This window comes from Emys orbicularis, chromosome 6, assembly GCF_028017835.1.
Source record: "Emys orbicularis isolate rEmyOrb1 chromosome 6, rEmyOrb1.hap1, whole genome shotgun sequence".
NCBI lineage: Eukaryota > Metazoa > Chordata > Testudines > Emydidae > Emys > Emys orbicularis.
Genome location: NC_088688.1, coordinates 69687381 through 69706684, shown reverse-complemented (window position 1 = coordinate 69706684; position 19304 = coordinate 69687381). Strand labels below are relative to the sequence as shown.

At 39.0% G+C, this 19304-nt stretch overlaps 1 protein-coding gene across 3 annotated transcripts in view; it reads right to left on the bottom strand.

Annotated features, from left to right (window-relative positions):
* Positions 1-15680: 15680 nt before the first annotated feature.
* SLC25A46 (solute carrier family 25 member 46) overlaps positions 15681-19304 on the bottom strand; it is a 43113-nt gene continuing 39489 nt past the window's right edge. For all 3 annotated transcript variants that reach the window (XM_065406395.1, XM_065406396.1, XM_065406397.1), the window contains one exon: positions 15681-18123. In XM_065406395.1, coding sequence (XP_065262467.1) covers positions 17545-18123 — 579 coding nt within the window. In that variant the 3' untranslated portion in view covers positions 15681-17544. The remainder of the gene's footprint in view (positions 18124-19304) is intronic.

The window sequence follows — 19304 nt, the reverse complement described above, 5'->3', positions numbered from 1 at the left end:
AACAGCCGCACGTACACCCAGCTGTGGGAGCCTCATTGGTGTATCTGCTTGTGAACTCCCTGTTCCTTTCCCTTTAAAGATACTTTCCCCTGGATGTATGAAGTTTACCTCAGCATTACAGAGGTATGTTTGCATGGGTGTGGAATAAAAAAAATCTACTTATGGAAACTGAATTTATCTTTATTATTCTCCAGCATATAGTGGCTGCTGCTAACATTCACGGACAATAACAATAGGTGCATTTGCACTGTTATAGTAGCACACACAGAGCAATCATTACAAGGTTCATCGCAGGGGGGGGGGGGGGGGAACAACAATGCCAGGCTCAGCACCCTGCAGCGACACACATTACTGTGGCTCATTGCTAAAATGCTCCTTTCAAGGCCTCCCTGAATCGAATAGCCCCCTGTTGAGCTCCTCTTATAGCCCTAGTATCTGGCTGCTTAAAATTAGCAGACAGCTGATGGACCTCTGTGCTCCACCCTGTGGAAACTTTTCCCCCCTTTGCTTCACAGACATAATGATGTGCACAGCAGGAAGCTATGGCCAGGAGGATGTTGTCCTCACTGAGCAGACAGTGCCAGGAACCTCCAAATAGCCAAAGGCACATTCAACTGTCATTCTATATCTGCTGAACCTGCTGTTGAAGTGCTCCTTGCTGCTGTCAAGGTGGTGGGTATATGGCTTTATGAGCCAAGAGCGTAAGGGGTTGGCTGGGTCTCCCAGGATCACTACTGGCATTTCCACATCCCCAGTAGTAATTCTCTGGTCTGGAATGAAAGTCTCTGCTTGCAGCTTTCTGTGCAGGTCTGTGTTCCTAAAGATGTATGCTTCATACAACTTCCCTGACCATCTCGCACTGATGTCAGTGAAACAACCCCAGTGACCTACCAGCACTTGCAACACCGAAGAAAAGTAGTTCTTTTTTTCTGTTGATGTACTTCGTCACAAAGTGGTCTGGAACCAAAATAAGGATGTGTGCGCTGTCTATTGCTCCACCGCAGTTGAGGAACTCCATTGCTACAAAACCATCCTCTATTTCCCACACATTGCCCAGAGACACAGTCCTTCATAGCAGGATGCGATTACTAGCCCTGCACACTTGCACAACAACCACTTCCACGGTAGATTTCCCAACTAAAAATGGATTTGTGACTGATCTTTAGCAATCTGGTGTTGCCAGTGTCCATACAGTAATCGCCACTCGCTTCTCCATCATGAGGGCAGCTCTCATTTTGGTGTTGCTGCACGGGAGGGCAAGGGCGAGCTCTGCACACCGTTTCAGGAAGGTGACCTTGTGCATCCAAAAGTTCTGCAGCCACTGTTCATCATCCCATACCTGCATAACAATGCGATCCCACCAATCGGTGCTTGTTTCTCAGATCCAGAACCCATGGTCCACCATGTTTAGCTGCTCCGTGAATGCCAACAACAATCCTGTTTGTTTCCACGGCACACAGCAAGGCAGACACCAAGGCATCGTGATCAGACTCACAGCTCAGGAAATATTGCAAGATCAAGCGCATTGTGTTCATAACGCTCGGCACACTACTGAAGAGCGGTGCAGGATCCATGCTTTCTGACAGAGATGGCTGGCATGCAGGTTATTGGGGCAGTTGAAAAGCAGTGCCCATAGAATGATGGGATTGAGAAAACTGCATCATGGGACACTGAACCTACCCCCATGAGGCATTGCAAACCCTTCCCAAAATACACTGTGGTAGATGGTAGTGAGTTCCACAGTGGGATAGCTACCCATGGTGCATTGCTCTGTGTCGATGCAAGAGCTGCTACTGTGGAAATGCTCCGCTGACACAAGGAGCATACTGTGGACATGCAAGAGTGGTTTAATTACAGATGTGGCTGTCCATCAGATTAGACCGAATTTAAGTCAACTTAACTTTGTAGCGTAGACAAGCCTTAGTTGCTATCCCTCCAACTGAGCTCAAATCATCACAGCTTCTCAAGTCCCTTCTAAAATCGACGTCTTCCATGAGACATGAGACAAGCAGTTGGGTGTCTAACTCATATGTGGGTCTTTGAAAATCATACTCAAAATCCTTAGGGTGTGGCTATGACTTAGATCAGATTCAGACTCAGAAGATCCACATTCTGAAAGAGTAATTCTTTTCTTGCAGTATGAAACAACTTTACTATCTCATGGGCTTCCAGCTGTATACTCGGAAAACTAAAGGCTTCCACCAAGACTAAAAGTGAACATCTGCATAATTAGAATAGTGTTCATTGAGAAACATTGAATGAGTATCATGAAGGTTTAGACTGATTCAGATAAGTTAATCACCATATTACTTTATTGGGGCATTGGCTAATCTTGCAAACCTTATGTCCTTCACCTGTAGCCAAAGCGGAACTGGTGTGTGAACAGCATTGTCAAGACCCAGTGAGGCTAATTTAGAATAGCAAGAGGATGTATAAATAAAATTGGTCACAAAATGGGGATTTTTTTTTCCTGTGGAAAATTTAGACATTTTGGCAAAAAATCAACAGCCCAGAAATATCAGTTTAAAACCAAACATTCTGATTCAGACATGTCATCAGTACCTCATGAGAGTTGGTATCATGGGCCAGACTATGTCTCCTATGATGTACCACCATATAAGATACTGTAGTAACCCTGGGGAGTCCCTGGTGGTTATGCATCATGAGAGATTTAATCTAACTGGGGAACCCAGCCCATAGAGGTTAAAGGGTACATGAGGCACTCAAACTACAACTCACATGAAGCACCACAATGGCATTTCAGAATGAAAATTTTGACAAAAAGACACTTTTCATGAAAAAAATTCATTTAGTTGAAAATCAATTTTCTATTGAAAAAACAGTTTAAGTGGAAATTTTTCAAGTAGTCCTATTTATAGAATCATAGAAACGTGGGGCTGGAAGGGACTGAGAGGTCATCAAGTCCAGCCCCTTGCACTGAGGCAGGACCAAGTAAACCTAGACCATCCCTGACAGATATTTGCCCAAATTGTTCTTAAAATCCTCCACTGATTGAGATACCACAACTTCCCTTGGAAGCCTGTTCCAGAGGTTGATTACCTGTATAGCAAGACAGTCAGGGTCCAGACCTGGGTATAACAGAAGATTTAAACCTCACAATAAGCAGTTAAACCACCCAATTGCACATTGTGTTATTGCACTATAAAAGTGCATCACAAAAGTTTGTAATGGACTGAACTTAATAGTCACTAGGAGATATGGATACAGGTTATGGTTATGAAGGGATGTGTGTGTATACACAGAAAATTGTAACTGTAACTGTGGTGCAACTTCAGCACCACATAAATACAGGGCCAAGAAGCAATCAGGCCAGGAGGGGCTACCTCTCCATTGAGATGAGAATGTCTTCAAGTGCATAGCCATTGTCCAGACTAGGAAAAAACAATGAGGAACCGTCACAACGAACGGTTTGAATTGGAGGGAATTTTGGAATGATGTGTATGAAGGATTGGATAGAAATTTATTAGCGATATCTACTAATTTGGTGAACCAAGCAGCCCAGGAGGAGAGGTTAACTGTTATGGATGCACTGGAGCACTGGATAGTATGTCCATGAATGATGAAAGGGGGAAGCCAGGTAGAAGGATTGAAACCCAGAGTACCTTTTGTTGAAGCAACAACATATTCAAATGAGAGTGCTTATAGATCAGGATACCGTGAGAGAGGAAGAGGCCGTGGTAGAGGACAAAACACCCCCACCCTAAGGAAGTAGAGGGTGGAATAATCAAAATGAGCCCCAGCAGGGAGTAGATGTGATTCAGAATATCGTTTGGAGTTATTTGAAATTGAGGGGAGTAGATACGGATAAGTGAAATGGGAGATGAACTGATGAATTGATCAAAAAAATGCAAAGGATGGAAGAAGAAACATTTAAGGAGCAGAAAAAGGTTGCAGCTGTGCAAGCTGAGGGTTCAGAGAAACCTGCTCTATAGGGAAGCCCCGATGACAAGTTGCTCCCACTGGAAATGGGTCCTCAGGAGTGGGAGATAGTAACTTAATTAAGATGGGATTCAAATGGGAGGCCAAGACAACTGTCATTGTGGAAGATAATGGATCCAAAGATGCCCTATTGGATAGTGGGGCTGGTGTAAATATTGTAAATAGAAGTTGTGATTTGACTCGATACGTGTCAGAGATTACAGCAGCCTCCTTTATTGGGGGAAGGAGTGACAGGAAAAATATATCATTCAGTAGAAATAGCTATACCCAGAGAGAGAGTGGGGGATTTTTGTTGTAAAGAACAAATGCTTCAGATAGATCAGGGGGCTGAGCCAGTAATATTGGGGACTCCTTTTTTGAAGAGGAATCGGTTAGCTCTGGATTTAGCTAATGGAGTTCTGTGGCAAGTGCCCGGCTGGACGGAAAGCGTCCTGACAGCAGGGTACTTTCCAAGAATATGTGCTGCAGAAGCAGTGGAGGAAATTATACTGGCTCAACAGGATGTATGGGTAAAGGAGTTTCCCAATGTAGGGATTAAGAATAAAGCAGAATGTGTTAAAATCAAAGCATGTGTTAAAATCGTGGAGGATGAAGTGCCACCAGAGAGACAATATAAATATCCGGTGCAAGCAGAGTCAGGAACTGAGAAAATAATTGAATCATTAGAACAGGGAGTGATTGAAAAGGGGAATTCCGCATACAATAGCCTAATTTGGCCCGTATTAAAGCCTCAGGAGATTGGAGATTGACAGTGGATTTTAGACAAATTAATAAAGCTACCCCCCTCCCATGGCACCAATAGTAGCAGATCTACCTCAAGTAATGGAAAGAATACAGGGGGCACCTAAATGGTTCTCTGTCATAGATTTGGCAGATTGTTTTTTCACCATCCCATTGCATCCCGATTCTTGGGCCCGCTTTGCGTTTACTTTTAAGGGACAACAGTACGTATTTAAAAGAATTCCCCAGAGCCTACACTGTGCTCCAGCTATAGTGTACCAACATGTGGTGCGAATGCTGGATCAATTATCCAAAGAGGATTGGGAGAATGTCACCTCATATGTAGATGACATATTAGTGTGGGGGGACATTAAAGAGGAGGTGACTGAGCAGACTAAAAAAGTGTTGAGACTCATCCAGGAAATGGGTTTTAAGGCTAATAAAGAGAAAGCTCAACTAGTGCAGAGGAGAGTGAATTATTTGGGGGTGACCCTAGGGGAACAAGGAATTCAGGTAGATCAACAAAAGGTGAAATCATTAATGAATTTACCAAGGCCAGAGGATTCTGATGCATTGAGGGTGATGTTAGGAGGGTTTAGCTATTTAAGGAAACACATCAGGAATTTTGCCATTGTAACTGGACCTTTGTGGTATTTACTAGAAAAAGAAAGTAGAATGGGAGTGGGGGCCTGAACAAGAAAAAAAGCTTTCCGTAATTTAAAACAAGCCTTCAGGCAAGCTCCAGCATTGAAATTCCCAGAGATAAATAAGCCATTTCTGATTAAGTTGGCAGCAACCCAACAGAGTCTAGCAGCTGTATTAGTGCAGGAAATTGACACACAAATCTAGAAGATTAACCCCTACGGAGCAGCAGTTTGGGATCTGTGAAAGAGAATGTTTAGCTGCTGTGTGGGCCATTGAAGCTTTTGCTTTGACTACTGGCACAATCCCCATTATAATACAAACACTTCACTCTCTCCTGAAGTATATTTTAATCAGGGAAACTGCAGTGGAAAGGAGTATCAAATACCAGGATGGCCCAATGGAGCTTGATGTTAACTAGAAGAGATATTACTTATGAGAATAACAAACAAGCAATGATGTTACCATATGCCCTCCTGATGGAAAGAGAATAGCATTAATGCCCACCGAACCGAAGTTAGTTGAAGAAGCACCCCTGGTAGATGAAGTGTTAAGCCTCAGAGAAAAAGAGGTTTGATTTACAGATGGTAGTTCATACCATGAGAACTCTAAGCCATATACAGGATATGCGGCTGTACAAACTGATGGGGAAACTATTTCTGGTTCTGTGAGTAAGTCTTCAGCTCAGGGAGCAGAGGTCAGAGCTCTTAGTGATCTGCTTAAAACAGAAAAATAATGTTGCAGTGTCTTTATGTCTATATGGATTCAGACTTTGTGGTACAAGGACTGTTATACTGGATTGGGATTTGGAAAAAGAAACATTGAGAAACAGCTGAGGGGAAAAATTTGGTCCAAAAGGAGGATTGGAAATCTATCTATGATTAGGTGAAAAAACACTGAGGAAAATTAAGAGTAAGACATATTAAAGGTCATCAAAAGCGAGAAGGGAATGAAAAATATTGAAATGATAAAGCAGAGGCTTTAGCTAAATTAGCAGCAAAGGAACCTTTGGGAATTATGGTAATTACTAGAGCTCAAGCCATAAACAGGAGGTTAAACCTGAGGAAAAATGGGGAAACTGGACTATACAAGGTGGCTATGCGGGGAATAAGAAAACAGGAGGGGTAAAGTGGATACCTGACAAACTTCAAAGAGAAGAGATTATTAACCTGTGTCACTCTATGGCCCACCAAGGAATAGAGAATACTCTCTTTAAGGCAAAACAAATGGGAATATGGCCTAAGGTGTGAGAGGACATAGAAAACTTTGTTAAAAACTGCATAAGGTGTGCAGTAGATGGGAATAGACCACCGAATTCGGGACCCTTGTTGCACCAAAGAATTGTGGGGCCAGGGAGTAGAATACGGATTGATTATATTGATAAATTGCCTAAGACCCAAAGGGGGAAATCAGTATTTATTAGTGATAGTGGATTCCTTTTCTGGATGGGTGGAAGCGATTCCCACTAGAAATCATACTTCAGAGACCACTGCCAAAAAGTTGTGGGAAGTAGTGTTTAGTGGATATGGAACTCCAAAAGTAATTGATTCAGATAATGGGCCACATTTTGTAGGAGGAGTAATTAAAAGTTTATTAAAAACTTTAGGAATAAAGCAAAAACTACATATTCCCTATCATCCTCAATCGTCAGGGACAGTAGAAAGGATGAATCAAATTATTAAACAAGCTCTACGCAAAGTAATACAAGAAACTGGCAAAAACTGGATGATAAATTGCCAATGGCGTTGGTGGCAATCCGAGGTAGTGATCGATTGGGTACTGGCTACCAGCCTTAGCAAATTATCTTTGGAAGGTCTATGAGATTGTGGAGCCCTTTATTGTACCCTGAAGCAGAGGTGGAGGTATCAGTTACCCAGTGGGTATGGGAGTTACTGATTGAACTTAAGAAAATGGAATTTAAACGGACTGACACCATTGAAAAAGCAAGAGACTATGTGGATTCTCGTGTGGGCTCAGGACAGTATATTATGGAAAATCGGAGACAGAATAATGTGTTTTAAATTAACATCGAAAAATCATGTCCTGGAGTCTAAATGGGTTGCACCACTTTCCATCATGAATACAATTTCACGTATTGTAGTGCAGATTAACAAGGGGGGAAAGGGAAAGTGGGTCCACACATCACAATTAAAGTTATGGCCTAAAGATTAAATAATGTTCCCTTTTTCTTTTAGTTTATCTTACAGAGGGAAAGGAATGCACAATTGCACCAGAGAGTATCCTGTACAGACCTTGGATTTGGATTGTGGATACGGTGCTACAATTTTTGTAATTGGTTTAGTCCCTATACTTGCTTTGCATTTTTTGCTTAGTAGAAGAATTGTGTTGTGTGCGTTATATTTTAGGAAGAAAAAAAATACTGGAGTTCGAGTGAAGATAGAAGAGGTTAGTGTAAGTATTTAGAATAATATGGCCAAAAGCATCGGACATTAGTCCTATGGAATAATGGCCATGGCTTCAATATTGAGGAACCTCATAATTCAAAAAGGGTGGAAATATGGTTTTGGGCTTTTATGTTTTTTGAATATTTGGGGAAAATTAGGGGTACATGGATATAAATATGGGAGCCCCTCTAGGATGGAGGTATAGATCAAAGGGGATAATACATTCGTCTATTCATGGGACAGAATGGGAAAATCAGTACCAAACAAAACCAGATGTAAAGAGAAACCTTTTGAGGTAAAATTTGAAATATGGTGGGAAGATGGCAAAAATGTGACATGGGAATATCTAAAGCAGGGGTTCTCAAACTGGGGGTCGGGACCCCTCAGGGGGTTGTAAGGTTATTACATGAGGGTGGCGACTGACAGCTTGTGACCCCCCAAATCCTGCTTTGCCTCCAGCATTTATAATGGTGTTAAATATATAAAAATGTGTTTTTAATTTATAAGGGGGTCTCATTCAGAGGCTTGCTATGTGAAAGGGGTCACCAGTACAAACGTTTGAGAACCACTGTTCTAAAGCCAAAAGATTTGGAAGAGAAATGGAGGTATTTATACATATTAAGGGGGGAAAGGTCACCTAATGTTTAGATTTAGTTATGATGACAACAATCTGAATATGAGTGCTCTGAACTGTACCTTTTGGAGTCTTGGATTTGATGTAGTCACCCTAGATGTGACTAATGAACAAGAATTGGCTAATACTCATGTGGGATGGAATGAGTCAATGGCTCTTAAATTATGGGAATATGGTGTGATAAGATTGAGTTGCTTTAGGAAAATTAATGGGGGAATATATTTTTGGGGATATGGTCAGTTTTTTATGTTTATTAATCAGATACCAGTAAACAAGATTGGACCAAGAATCATGGCAGACGAGCACCCATATAGAAGGGGAGAAGTAATCGAAGCCCCAACTATTGTGGATCAAACAATCTGGTTGGAAGGAGTGCAAGTAAACATAAGTGCACAACATCTGGAGTGTATGCCATATGCCTTGGCTCTATTACAAGCATGGCAACAACAATGGGGAGACGGGACTATACAAAATAAGAGCGGTATAGGGGAATATATCATAGGTAGTATTGGTGCTGGAGCTTTAAACTCATTTGATATTGAGACGTTACAAGGGAAAATGTCAGCTTTGGGTAAGATTTTGTGGGCTATACAGATATGACAACATTTTGGTGCATTATCGGAACAAGGAATAAGAAGTGCGGAACTCCAATTGAAACAAGCCCAAACCTTGAAAATGTCTCTAAATATAAATCTATTTGGTGTGTCTGAGATTGACAACAAAACTATACTAGCAATACGATGTGTACAAATGCAAACTTATGGGATAAAATACATAGAGAGAATGGTTAATCTGTTAAGTAATGGACAATGGCCTTTTGAATGATTTAAAGATCCTCATATATGGAATCAATGAATTACAGGATGGAAGAAATATATGGCGTTCAATTGGGATCAAGCAACTCTGAGGGGAGAGTGGAAAGGCAGAATGCTGTTACACAACACAGGGAAACAAAGAAAAGCAGCAATGACCTGGGTATTGCCAAAAATTATTAATGCAGAATTATGGCAAATAGAAATAAGTGGGACACACTTGATTCAAGAAGGGTATTATAAATTAGAAGAATTAACGAAACATTGTGAAGAGTGGGGACGAAGCAAATGGGTGTGCCCATATCTAACTTGGTCCCTAGAGGGATGTCATTTGAACCATTCAAGCGGACAATGTAACATGCAGTATTTAGCCTCTAATAGCACAAGAGTGTTTGATTTAGGCAATGGGTGTATTTGTGTGGTAATTACCAAAAAACATGCATTTTGCGGAAGTATGATAGAAAAAGGCCCAATTGAGTCATGTAAATGTAATGTAACAGAGGTCGTTAATAATGGAATTATTTACCGAGGTCCTCTATTTTTAAAAAAGGAAATTATTTGGGAACCAAAAGATGTGGACTGGTCCTTTGATTTGGGGATATATTGGGAACAAGGGAAAAAATTGATGAAAGCAAAAAAAATCAAGCAACATGCAAAAGATGTATCTAAGTCTGCTCAGCTGGGAAAAGTAAACATTTTGATCCACAATGGTCAAATATTAACATTCAGGAAAGATGGAGAAAAATTGGCAATTTCTCATTGGTATGATGTTTTTAAAGGATGGTATCCCAGTGTCATTTTAACGCTACATCCTATTGTCATATTATTTGTATTAATGATTTTGTTAACCTTTATTATGCTATGTTTATACTGCCAAATAAGAAAATGAAGTTTTGGAGTGCTATATAAAATTGAATTGCTTGCAAAATTATAAAGTGATACAATAATTAACGGCATTAATCATGTATCAAGAGGGGGGAATGTTGGGATCTCTCTCTCTCTCAATATATACTGTGATTCATATATTCATGTAATATGTTATAGGTCATTGAGGCCTGGCATGAATGACGCGTGCTTGATATGAATACATGCGTTGCAAGTTAGCAACCGAAGCAAGAACTTAAGGTCAAGAACTATTAGAACTATTTGTGCAAAAACAATCTTATGTTCCAAGAAAAATACGGAAAATCAGAAAAGGAAACACCACCAGCTGGACTGATAAAATTGTAAAAATTGGAGGAAATGGCCCACTTATGATCGTGGCGGCTTGCCCAGGATTATCTCTTTGGAATTGTGTGGGTAAAACGTCTAGTAAACCAAGGCAAAACCGATGAAGCAATGGAAAGGACTATAAATGGTTGCCTATGATTTCTGCAAATCAGAGAGTTGTTTATTGATCCAGAGTCCTGTGTGACTATAGATGTGGTTTTCGCCGTCTCCCCGCATCTTATGATCTTATCCTGACGGAAGAAATCTCGACTGGCCATTGGGACCATTCTGACCTTTGGACTCTGGTATAGTATGTTTGGGGTGTGAATGTGGAGTAAGGTTTGTTTTGTAATCAATAAAGAGCATTTAGGGTATTATATACCAACACTGTGTCCGGTATCTACTTGCTCCCCATCCCGTAGGGAGACCTCTGTTGTGGGTCTAACAGCTATTGCTTATCACTCTATTATCCTCTAGGTGTTTACAAATGGATTGTTTAATAATTTGTTCCAGTATCTTTCCAGGTATTGAAGTTAGGCTGACCGGTTTATAAGGGACCAGGACTTCTTTATCTTTTAAAAAAGAGAAACAAACCTGTTCTACATAGGCCATCGCAATCTTCATGTTGATACAAGTGGCTAGTAGAAGGGGAAATTGATGTGACCATCATTCAGATTATAGTGGAAAAACTTATCAAAGAGGAAGGTTTGGCAACATTTCCAAAGGTGTTAAGAACTTTTGGAGAAAATTAGATGAATCCAAAATCTATCAAAATCAAAAATAAAGGAACAACATTTAGTTATTAACTGAAAGACTAGCAGTGCTGTGAATTGGAAATAACCCATTTAAAATTACAAACAGATTGCTCTTGACACCAGATGCGGTACATACTTTAAGGCACAGTGATACCTATATGGCATGGAGATGCTCTTCACATGCCTGTTCTTATTTGTACCTGTTATGGTCTTGTTCAGAGATCCATTAATTTTGAAAATAAGACATTCCATGTAGAAATAAAATACATTTTCATAAATGTTGACAGGCATTCCCCTCTTGATCCAGAGAAACAATTTGAAGAAAACGTCTGAAGTTTGCTAATAGCAGAGGGCAACATCATACTACTATTTTTAAGCAGAACTTCCCCTGGATTGAAGTCGGGAGTTCTACTTTAAAAAGATGATGACATAATATGGCACAAAGAATAATTAAGTACAGGGAATGTGATTCACCATCTATTTCAGAATGAAACCTAACTCTTACAGAAATTGACTCATGTGAAAGTCATCTACAGAACACAAAAGAATCTTGAAAAATTGCATAATATTTGGAACACATTCCTAATTGCCACTGAGCCTAAATGCTCTAAGTCTATATAAAACTTTGCACTTACATAAGCCACAATTTTCAAAAGTGGCTATTCTAGATGCTCAACTTGAGACACCTTAATGGGGTCTTATTTTCAGAGGGTTGGTCCTTAGCTCTTTATGAAAAATCAGACCCCTTGAAAGTGTCTCAAGTTGGGCACCTTGAAACACTAGTCACGTTTAAAAAAATACCACAGGCAATATTTTCAATCCATAAATCTGAAAGGACTTTACAAATCAAACAGCATATATTTTCACCTAAAAACAAAAACAAACTTTTTAAAATCATGGGATTTAGGTCTTGAATACGTCCTTGAAGCTAAAATATGAAAATGTAGAATCTGACATGTTAGGGAGATGTTTGAAAAGTGGGTTTTCACAGAATCTATGTCCTGAGTTTTGACAAGAAGATTATTTGACTGGGGAGAATTTGAACCAATCATTTCATTCAGGGTTTGGTTAGATCTTCTGAAAATAAGGAACATATACTTACATTACCCCCCTCGTATGTTTAGAGTACTGCAGATGTTCAGAGTCAGCATGATCCAGTGAACTGAGCCTGAAGCCAAGAACCAGGAAGATGCAAGTGTAAGCTTCTTTTTACCAGACACTCGTTGTATAGGCTTTGGGAAGTCACCTATAAACAGACACTCCAGCTGGGGAAGGACAAAGTGTCCCAATTTAAGACCTTTTACTTAGAGCTTGCTTTCTTGTCAAAAACAAGATTGCAAAACCAGAGCAAATCAATTCTAAATGCTGGGTACTAGCCACCAGTCTTTTTCAGCTTCAGCCCACTCGGAGGGCACATCCTGTGGTAGCCTCCTTTGCACCAGCTTCTCTTTTGTTTTTACAATGGTACCCTGATCAGCCATGTAACCTGCAGGATTATATGCCCTCAGCCCATCCACTCACCTACTTGCATTTTTAGTTAAAAATCCACAGATAGTGATGCTATGATGCAGTAGGATACGTTTAGAGATCATTCTTTCACAAACCACACAAAGTTTTTGTCTCTTGTATATAACCTATTCATGTATCGCTCCTTCCAGTGGGGAATTATCACCCGGCTAGGAGAATGGACTCAATGCTCTTTTATCTTGAAAAAGTACTTGCCAACAGCTTTATTATACATGTGTCTTGTAACATGCACGGTCTGTGCTATCCCTCAGTAACAATGAAATAATGTTATTAAAGCCGGGTTGTTGGGTTTTTCTATTTAAATGGAACATTTTAAAATAGTGCTTCCTGACATCTTCCTTGAAAAATTAAATTGGATTTGCTTACACATGAGCCTTGTCACAAACTAAAATCAGCTAGAAAGATAAACAACAGGCAGTGAAAAAACTGTGTTGAGTTGGTGGGATATGTAGCATGAAGGGATTAGTGTTGAACCCAGTTTTATTTAACATCTTCACTAGTGGTCAAGAAAAGGTAAAGAGCATATTAAGTTTACTGGTACTACATGGGTAGGTGTCAAGCACCCACTTAATAAGAGGAAAATAGATGCAGACAGGTATCTATAGGTCAGATATACAGGAAGAAAGTCAAATCAGATTAAACATGGAAAAATACAAACGAACATATTCTGGGAAGAACACAAAATACAACTAGGAAGATCATCTTCCCTTCCACCCTTCTCCCCCTTGGAATCCATACATCTCTCTTGGACTGCTACAGCTCTGTATTTTGATCCCAGGAGATGACTTCCAAAGTTAAACCAACAAAAGCTAAGTAGAAAACATTGCCACCACCACTGTAGGTGCTAGGGTTATTAGAATGCATGGCGTAACATCTGCAAACAACTTTATTAAGTATATTTTGACATGTAGAGAAGGCCTTTTCAGAACAATGAATGTCCTCCATTATGAACAAAAATGACAAAATTAATTTCATTGGCATGTACTCATCTGGACATTACTCTTGGGAAGTTGGAAAGGGTTCAGGAAAAAAAAAACCTACAGTGAGTAAAGGTCTGGAAAACATGCCCTTATATTAAGAGGCTAAAGAAGCTCAATGTATTTTGTTTATCAAAGAGAAAGTTAAGAGGTGACTATCACAGTCTATAGTTACCTACTAGGGAAAAGATTTCTGCTGGCAGTGGGCTTTTTAAATTTAGTAAACAAAAGCATACCAAGATCCAATAGTTGAAAACTGAAGCTAGACAATTTCAGACTAAAAGCAAGGTACACATTGCCAGTGGGGGTTATTGAACTTACTTAAGGATGTGCTGGATTCTGTCACTTGAAGTATTTAAGTCAAGATTAGATATCTTGCTAAAAGTTATACTTCAGCATAACTAAAAGTTATGGGTATTGATACAGAAATAACTTGGTGATACTGTATAGCCCACATTGCGCAGTTCAGGCTAGACGATCATAATGGTTCCTTATTGTCCTTAAAATCCGTGAAAGACTTTCTTCACCATCACCTTGTCAATAACCTTACCCCAAAAGGGGCAGGTTAGAGATAGGGTAGTAGATATACTATAGAAAACAATTCTTCATTGACATGAGAATCATATACTAAGCCCTTTATACTAATTTTGATATTTTCTTGAAATTGGCATTTGTCTTTAAAGCGATTGAAAGAAAAGTGTTGTGAATAACCAGAATTAATAAAATTATAGTATGAGAAAGATCGGAATGAGGAGTTTGTAATGGAAAACTGGGAGGAAAATTGGTTGGATTTACCCAACACCCTTCAAATCTCATTTTCTGTTTCAGTTGAAAAGATTGAACAGTTTCTAGGTGCCTTCTCCAATGATACCATTTCAAGTTATCTACAGACAGGTTTTTAAGCTAATCAGGTCTGAAATTTAAGAATTGCTGCCCACTCACAAAAATTAAGATTAGTTTTGTCTAAAATTGGAGAAACAGGACTAACAAAGCCCAGTGAGTAAGCAAATCTAATAATTGTGATGATTAAAAGCTAAAATGAGTTTTCCCACTCAGCCCCGCACATGTTGAAACTGAAATGGCTGGCATGAACACAAATGGTGACTTTAGAGATGCCAGTGAGAAAGGGTTAGGAAGATTTTCAAGGGGTAAAACAGTTTACAGAAATACACATGGAGACCTATTTTCACCCTAAATGAGGAAAAGATGACAAAGGAAATGTGAAGTACACCTCTACCTCGATATAACGCTGTCCTCGAGAGCCAAAAAAAATCTTACTGCGTTATAGGTGAAACCGCGTTATATCGAACTTGCTTTGATCCGCTGGAGTGCGCAGCCCTACCCACCCCCCGGAGCGCTGCTTTACCGCGTTATATCTGAATTCGTGTTATATCGGGGTAGAGGTGTATTCTGAGAGCAAGCTAACTTCCACATTACAAGGCAGTCGCTGTATAGTTTACAATGCTCTTTCAAATCAATGTGCCAAAAAGAATTACAACAGCTGAGGATTTGTCTCAATGGCAAGAATTGTGGGTCTGTGTGCAACTCACTCAAAGTTGGCAATGAAGGCAAAAATGAGAATTTGACACTGGAGTCAGTTCTAAACTATGCATATATTTTGTGAGGGGAAGGTAACCTGTGCACTCACACTACTTCATGCTTCCTTTGTCCGTGTGTGACAAACAACAGATGTATATATTTTTTTTGTTAGAATACTTTTCTAGGAGTAAAACCAACCCTTTCTGACTGAGACGAGTCATCATTTGTGTTCTTACCAGATATGCAAATACAATATTTAGGGCTGGTTGGTGAAAATAATTTAAATGTATAATTATCACAATTATTGGATTAATTTACTTCAATACAGCTTTTGGGTGCTCAGCACCTTTGAAAGTCAGGCTACTTTTATTTAGGTACCTAAATATGAATTTGCTACATTTTTAGTGCTTTATTTTTTAAGATATATTGGCCAGTCTTTGCTGATACGCTTTTTAAAAAGATGTAAGTAATTCACAAAGAATGAATGTTTGAGCAGTGTTGCTGTCTTGAGTTTTATTGAGATTTCTCAATTTGTAGAATACTTTTAAAAAAGGAACCTTGAAATATTACAGCACTTTTAAAATACATATATAAATGGAAAGCCTACAAGACAGAGCTCTGATTTATGTACTACATTTTAGGTATCTCTTTGGTAAATTACTTTTTCAAAATTCTTACATTGTATTTCTATGTTATCTGATTGCTCCCATTTTACACACTAAACTTGCAGAAAAACAATATTCAAAATAAAGTCTCAGGTCCCAAGTTTACTATACTTTCCATTTGAACACTTATGTGCTTAAAATACATGGAAATAAGTTTAACTGTAAGCAAAGCCAAATTATTTTCAAAATATGATGTCAATTCATAAGTCATTGCAGTTGAGTCAAAGCTGTTCATAGTTCTGCCATGACTACTTTCCATAAATAAAAACTACTGTACATTTTAAGATTGATCAATTAAATACACATCAATTTACCATATTCACACAGGTATACAAAGACATCTACCACAAAAGTTAATTTATAAGAGAGGCAATAACCTTTCATATTGTTTAAAAGTGATTTTCTTTTAACATGCTCATCTGGTTTACTTATTAAAACATCTCTTTTTAAACATCTTCATGAAATCTATTTTGGAAACCAAGCAGCAAATTAACAATTCAGAACAATCAAAACTTTTTAAAGACTGAAAAGCTTGGTTTGGACGTTGGGGAAAGGGAGGAGGAAAAATAAATTTCAGTAGTCATCAAACATTACATATTAATTGTGAAACAGAGTTGAATATTGCCCATCAAATATTTAATCCACCAAACACATTTTTAAGCAAGGACTTAAGTGCAAAATCATAAGTGGAGGCTGTCTTAAGTAGACTGCTGCTCTACGGAAGACAAAGGACTCTGAAGACCAAGTCATTGTGTTTGCAACTCTTTCCCAGGCATTTCAATCTAACAGAAGAGTAACTATAGAAAATAAAGACCAGTTAATCTTTTTATGCTTTCAGAGTATTATTTGAACATGGGTACTAAAATCAAGTCTCATGATTATTCTTTTACGCAAAAATACCTTGGAAAACAAATCTCTCAAACTGTGGTTATGGTAGTGTATTCTAGTTCACCTTGCACATACCAAGACGACAAAGTTCTCATTACAAAATAATTTGCTATGGGTGATGTACAAAGCATAAAACATTTAGTTTATATTTCCCCCTAGATGTATGTTGCAGCAGTGAAAGTCTTGTTTGTATCTGTAAACTGAAAAAACAATGTGGAGAAAAAATATGGAAGAACAAGATTTTTTTTAGTTATCATCCTGACCTAACCACATTAACAGTAAAGCTTAAAACAGGTTTTTGAAAGACCATTAAATCCTCAGATATTTTGCATATTAGTTCTGAATCCAAACCCCTTTATTTATCAGAAGAAATTAATTGCCAAAGATGACGATGACTATTTGTCCTTTAGTCATATAGCGCATGTGAACAGTACCATTGGAAATGCCATTTTCCATGTCAGTCTACAGGTAGACGCAAAGGTTATCTATACTGAAATGAGATAAATCATATATATCCTCTATATGAATTTGCCCATTTTAAATTATGATTCTCTTCCACATAATATTACACATTTTAAGATATTCGAATTCTAGCAATAGTCCTTGTTTTAATTTTATGGAGTACTTCTTAAAAAGGACATTTTGAAATTCAAATTCCAGTTTTTAAATGAACACTTCAGATTGCAAAAAGAGAAACCACTACTACAGATTCTCATCTTTTAGATTTCATTTTCCTATCCATCTCTTTTTACCATAATTAATTAAGTGACCAGATCATGTCCCCGATGCTAATCAATATATGAATGTACTTTTAAGCAACATTTTGAAGCAGCATGGAGTAAATAATTTTAGTGAGCTGTAAAACAGCCACATGCAGTGTATACTGTACAACAACAGCTCCAAACCCTTTATAAAAACCCAGCATTCCTTCTTCCCGCTTTATAGTATTGATGCAGTCTCTCATTCCCTCATACTGAGTATTGATTGGAAGCACTTCATAGCCAAGGTCTGTATTGTCAATTATTGTGCGTGTTCCCTGAATATGAAGGCGGTGTAAAACTGTCTCCAGTGGGTAAATCATGACATCAGCACAAAGGCTGGCAGCAAAGCTAGCTATAAGTTCTGGAAAATAAGCATCCAACATACTCTGCACAGAATTGGAGCTCTCTGTTGGAAGGCTCTGGGAATTCTCCTTTTTTAGGACAAGCAGAACAAACTTCTGGATGATGGAACTGATGATGTAATGAAGAACTCCATGTAGAACAGTGGGAAAGGTCAAGGCCATAAGGGGGAGGAGCCGTTTGCTATGGGGCACTCCCATGCCAATCACTCTGCCAATCCCTTCTTTCACACAGTCCAAAATTCCAGGATTATCTCGAATGATTTCACTCTACAACCAAAATGAAATAGTTAAAATTAATATCTGCCTGGTTTGTCTGGGAAATAGTGTAGACACAGACAGTAATCAAAGCAGTATTTTTTTCACCTTTCAAGGACAGTTAAATATAAATATAAGACCAGCCATACTAGATCAGACCAAAGGTCCATCTAGCTCAGTATGCTGTCTTTAGACAGTTGCCAAGGCCAGGTGCCCCAGGGGGAATGAACAGAACAGATAATCATCAAGTGATCCATACCCTGTCACCCATTCCCGGCTTCTGGCAAAACAGAGGCTAGGGACACCATCCTTGCCCATCCTGCTAATAGCCATTGATGGACCTATCCTCCATGAACTTACCTAGTTCTTTTTTGAACCCTGATATAGTCTTGGCCTTCACAACATCCTCTGGCAAAGAGTTCCACAGATTAACTGTGCATTGTGTGAAGAAATACTTCCTTTTGTTTGTTTTAAACCTGCTACCTATTAATTTAATTTGGTGATCCCTAGTTCTTGTGTTATGAGAAGGAGTGAATAACACTTCCTTATTTACTTTCTCCACACAAATCATGATTTTATAGACCTCTATCATATCCCCCCTTAGTCATCTCTTTTCCAAGCTGACAAGTCCCGGTTTTACTAATCTCTCCTCATACGGCAGCCATTCCATACCCCTAATAATTTTTATTGCCCTTTTCTGAACCTTTTCCAATTCCATTTTGTTTGTTTGTTTTGAGATGGGGCGACCATATCTGCGTGCAGTATTCAAGATGTGGGCGTACCATGGATTTATATAGAGCAGTGGTTCCCAAACTGGGGTTCGCGAAATGTTACAGAGGGTTCTCGGGGAAAAAATCCCTAATGGCGGACAGAGCTGTCCCTAGGGACCCCGGGACTTCCAAGAGCTAAGCAGATCAAAGCAAGCATATCGATCACACTGGGATTTAAACTTCAAGCCTCCTTATAAGAAATGCAAAGGGAGGTGGATATTTTTTGCTGGTTTTTAAAATTAAATACGCAGCTACTGTTGTTCTTAAAACTATTATGAAGAACAAGTTTAAGCTTTGTTGTAACATGCATTGTTTGCCTGGACTGTTCAAGACCTGAATGCTTGTGTAGGAGGAACTCTGAGTTGGCTTCTTAAATCCCTTCATGCTGTTTCACGTCTGATACTCCTTAATGAAACCTAAGAG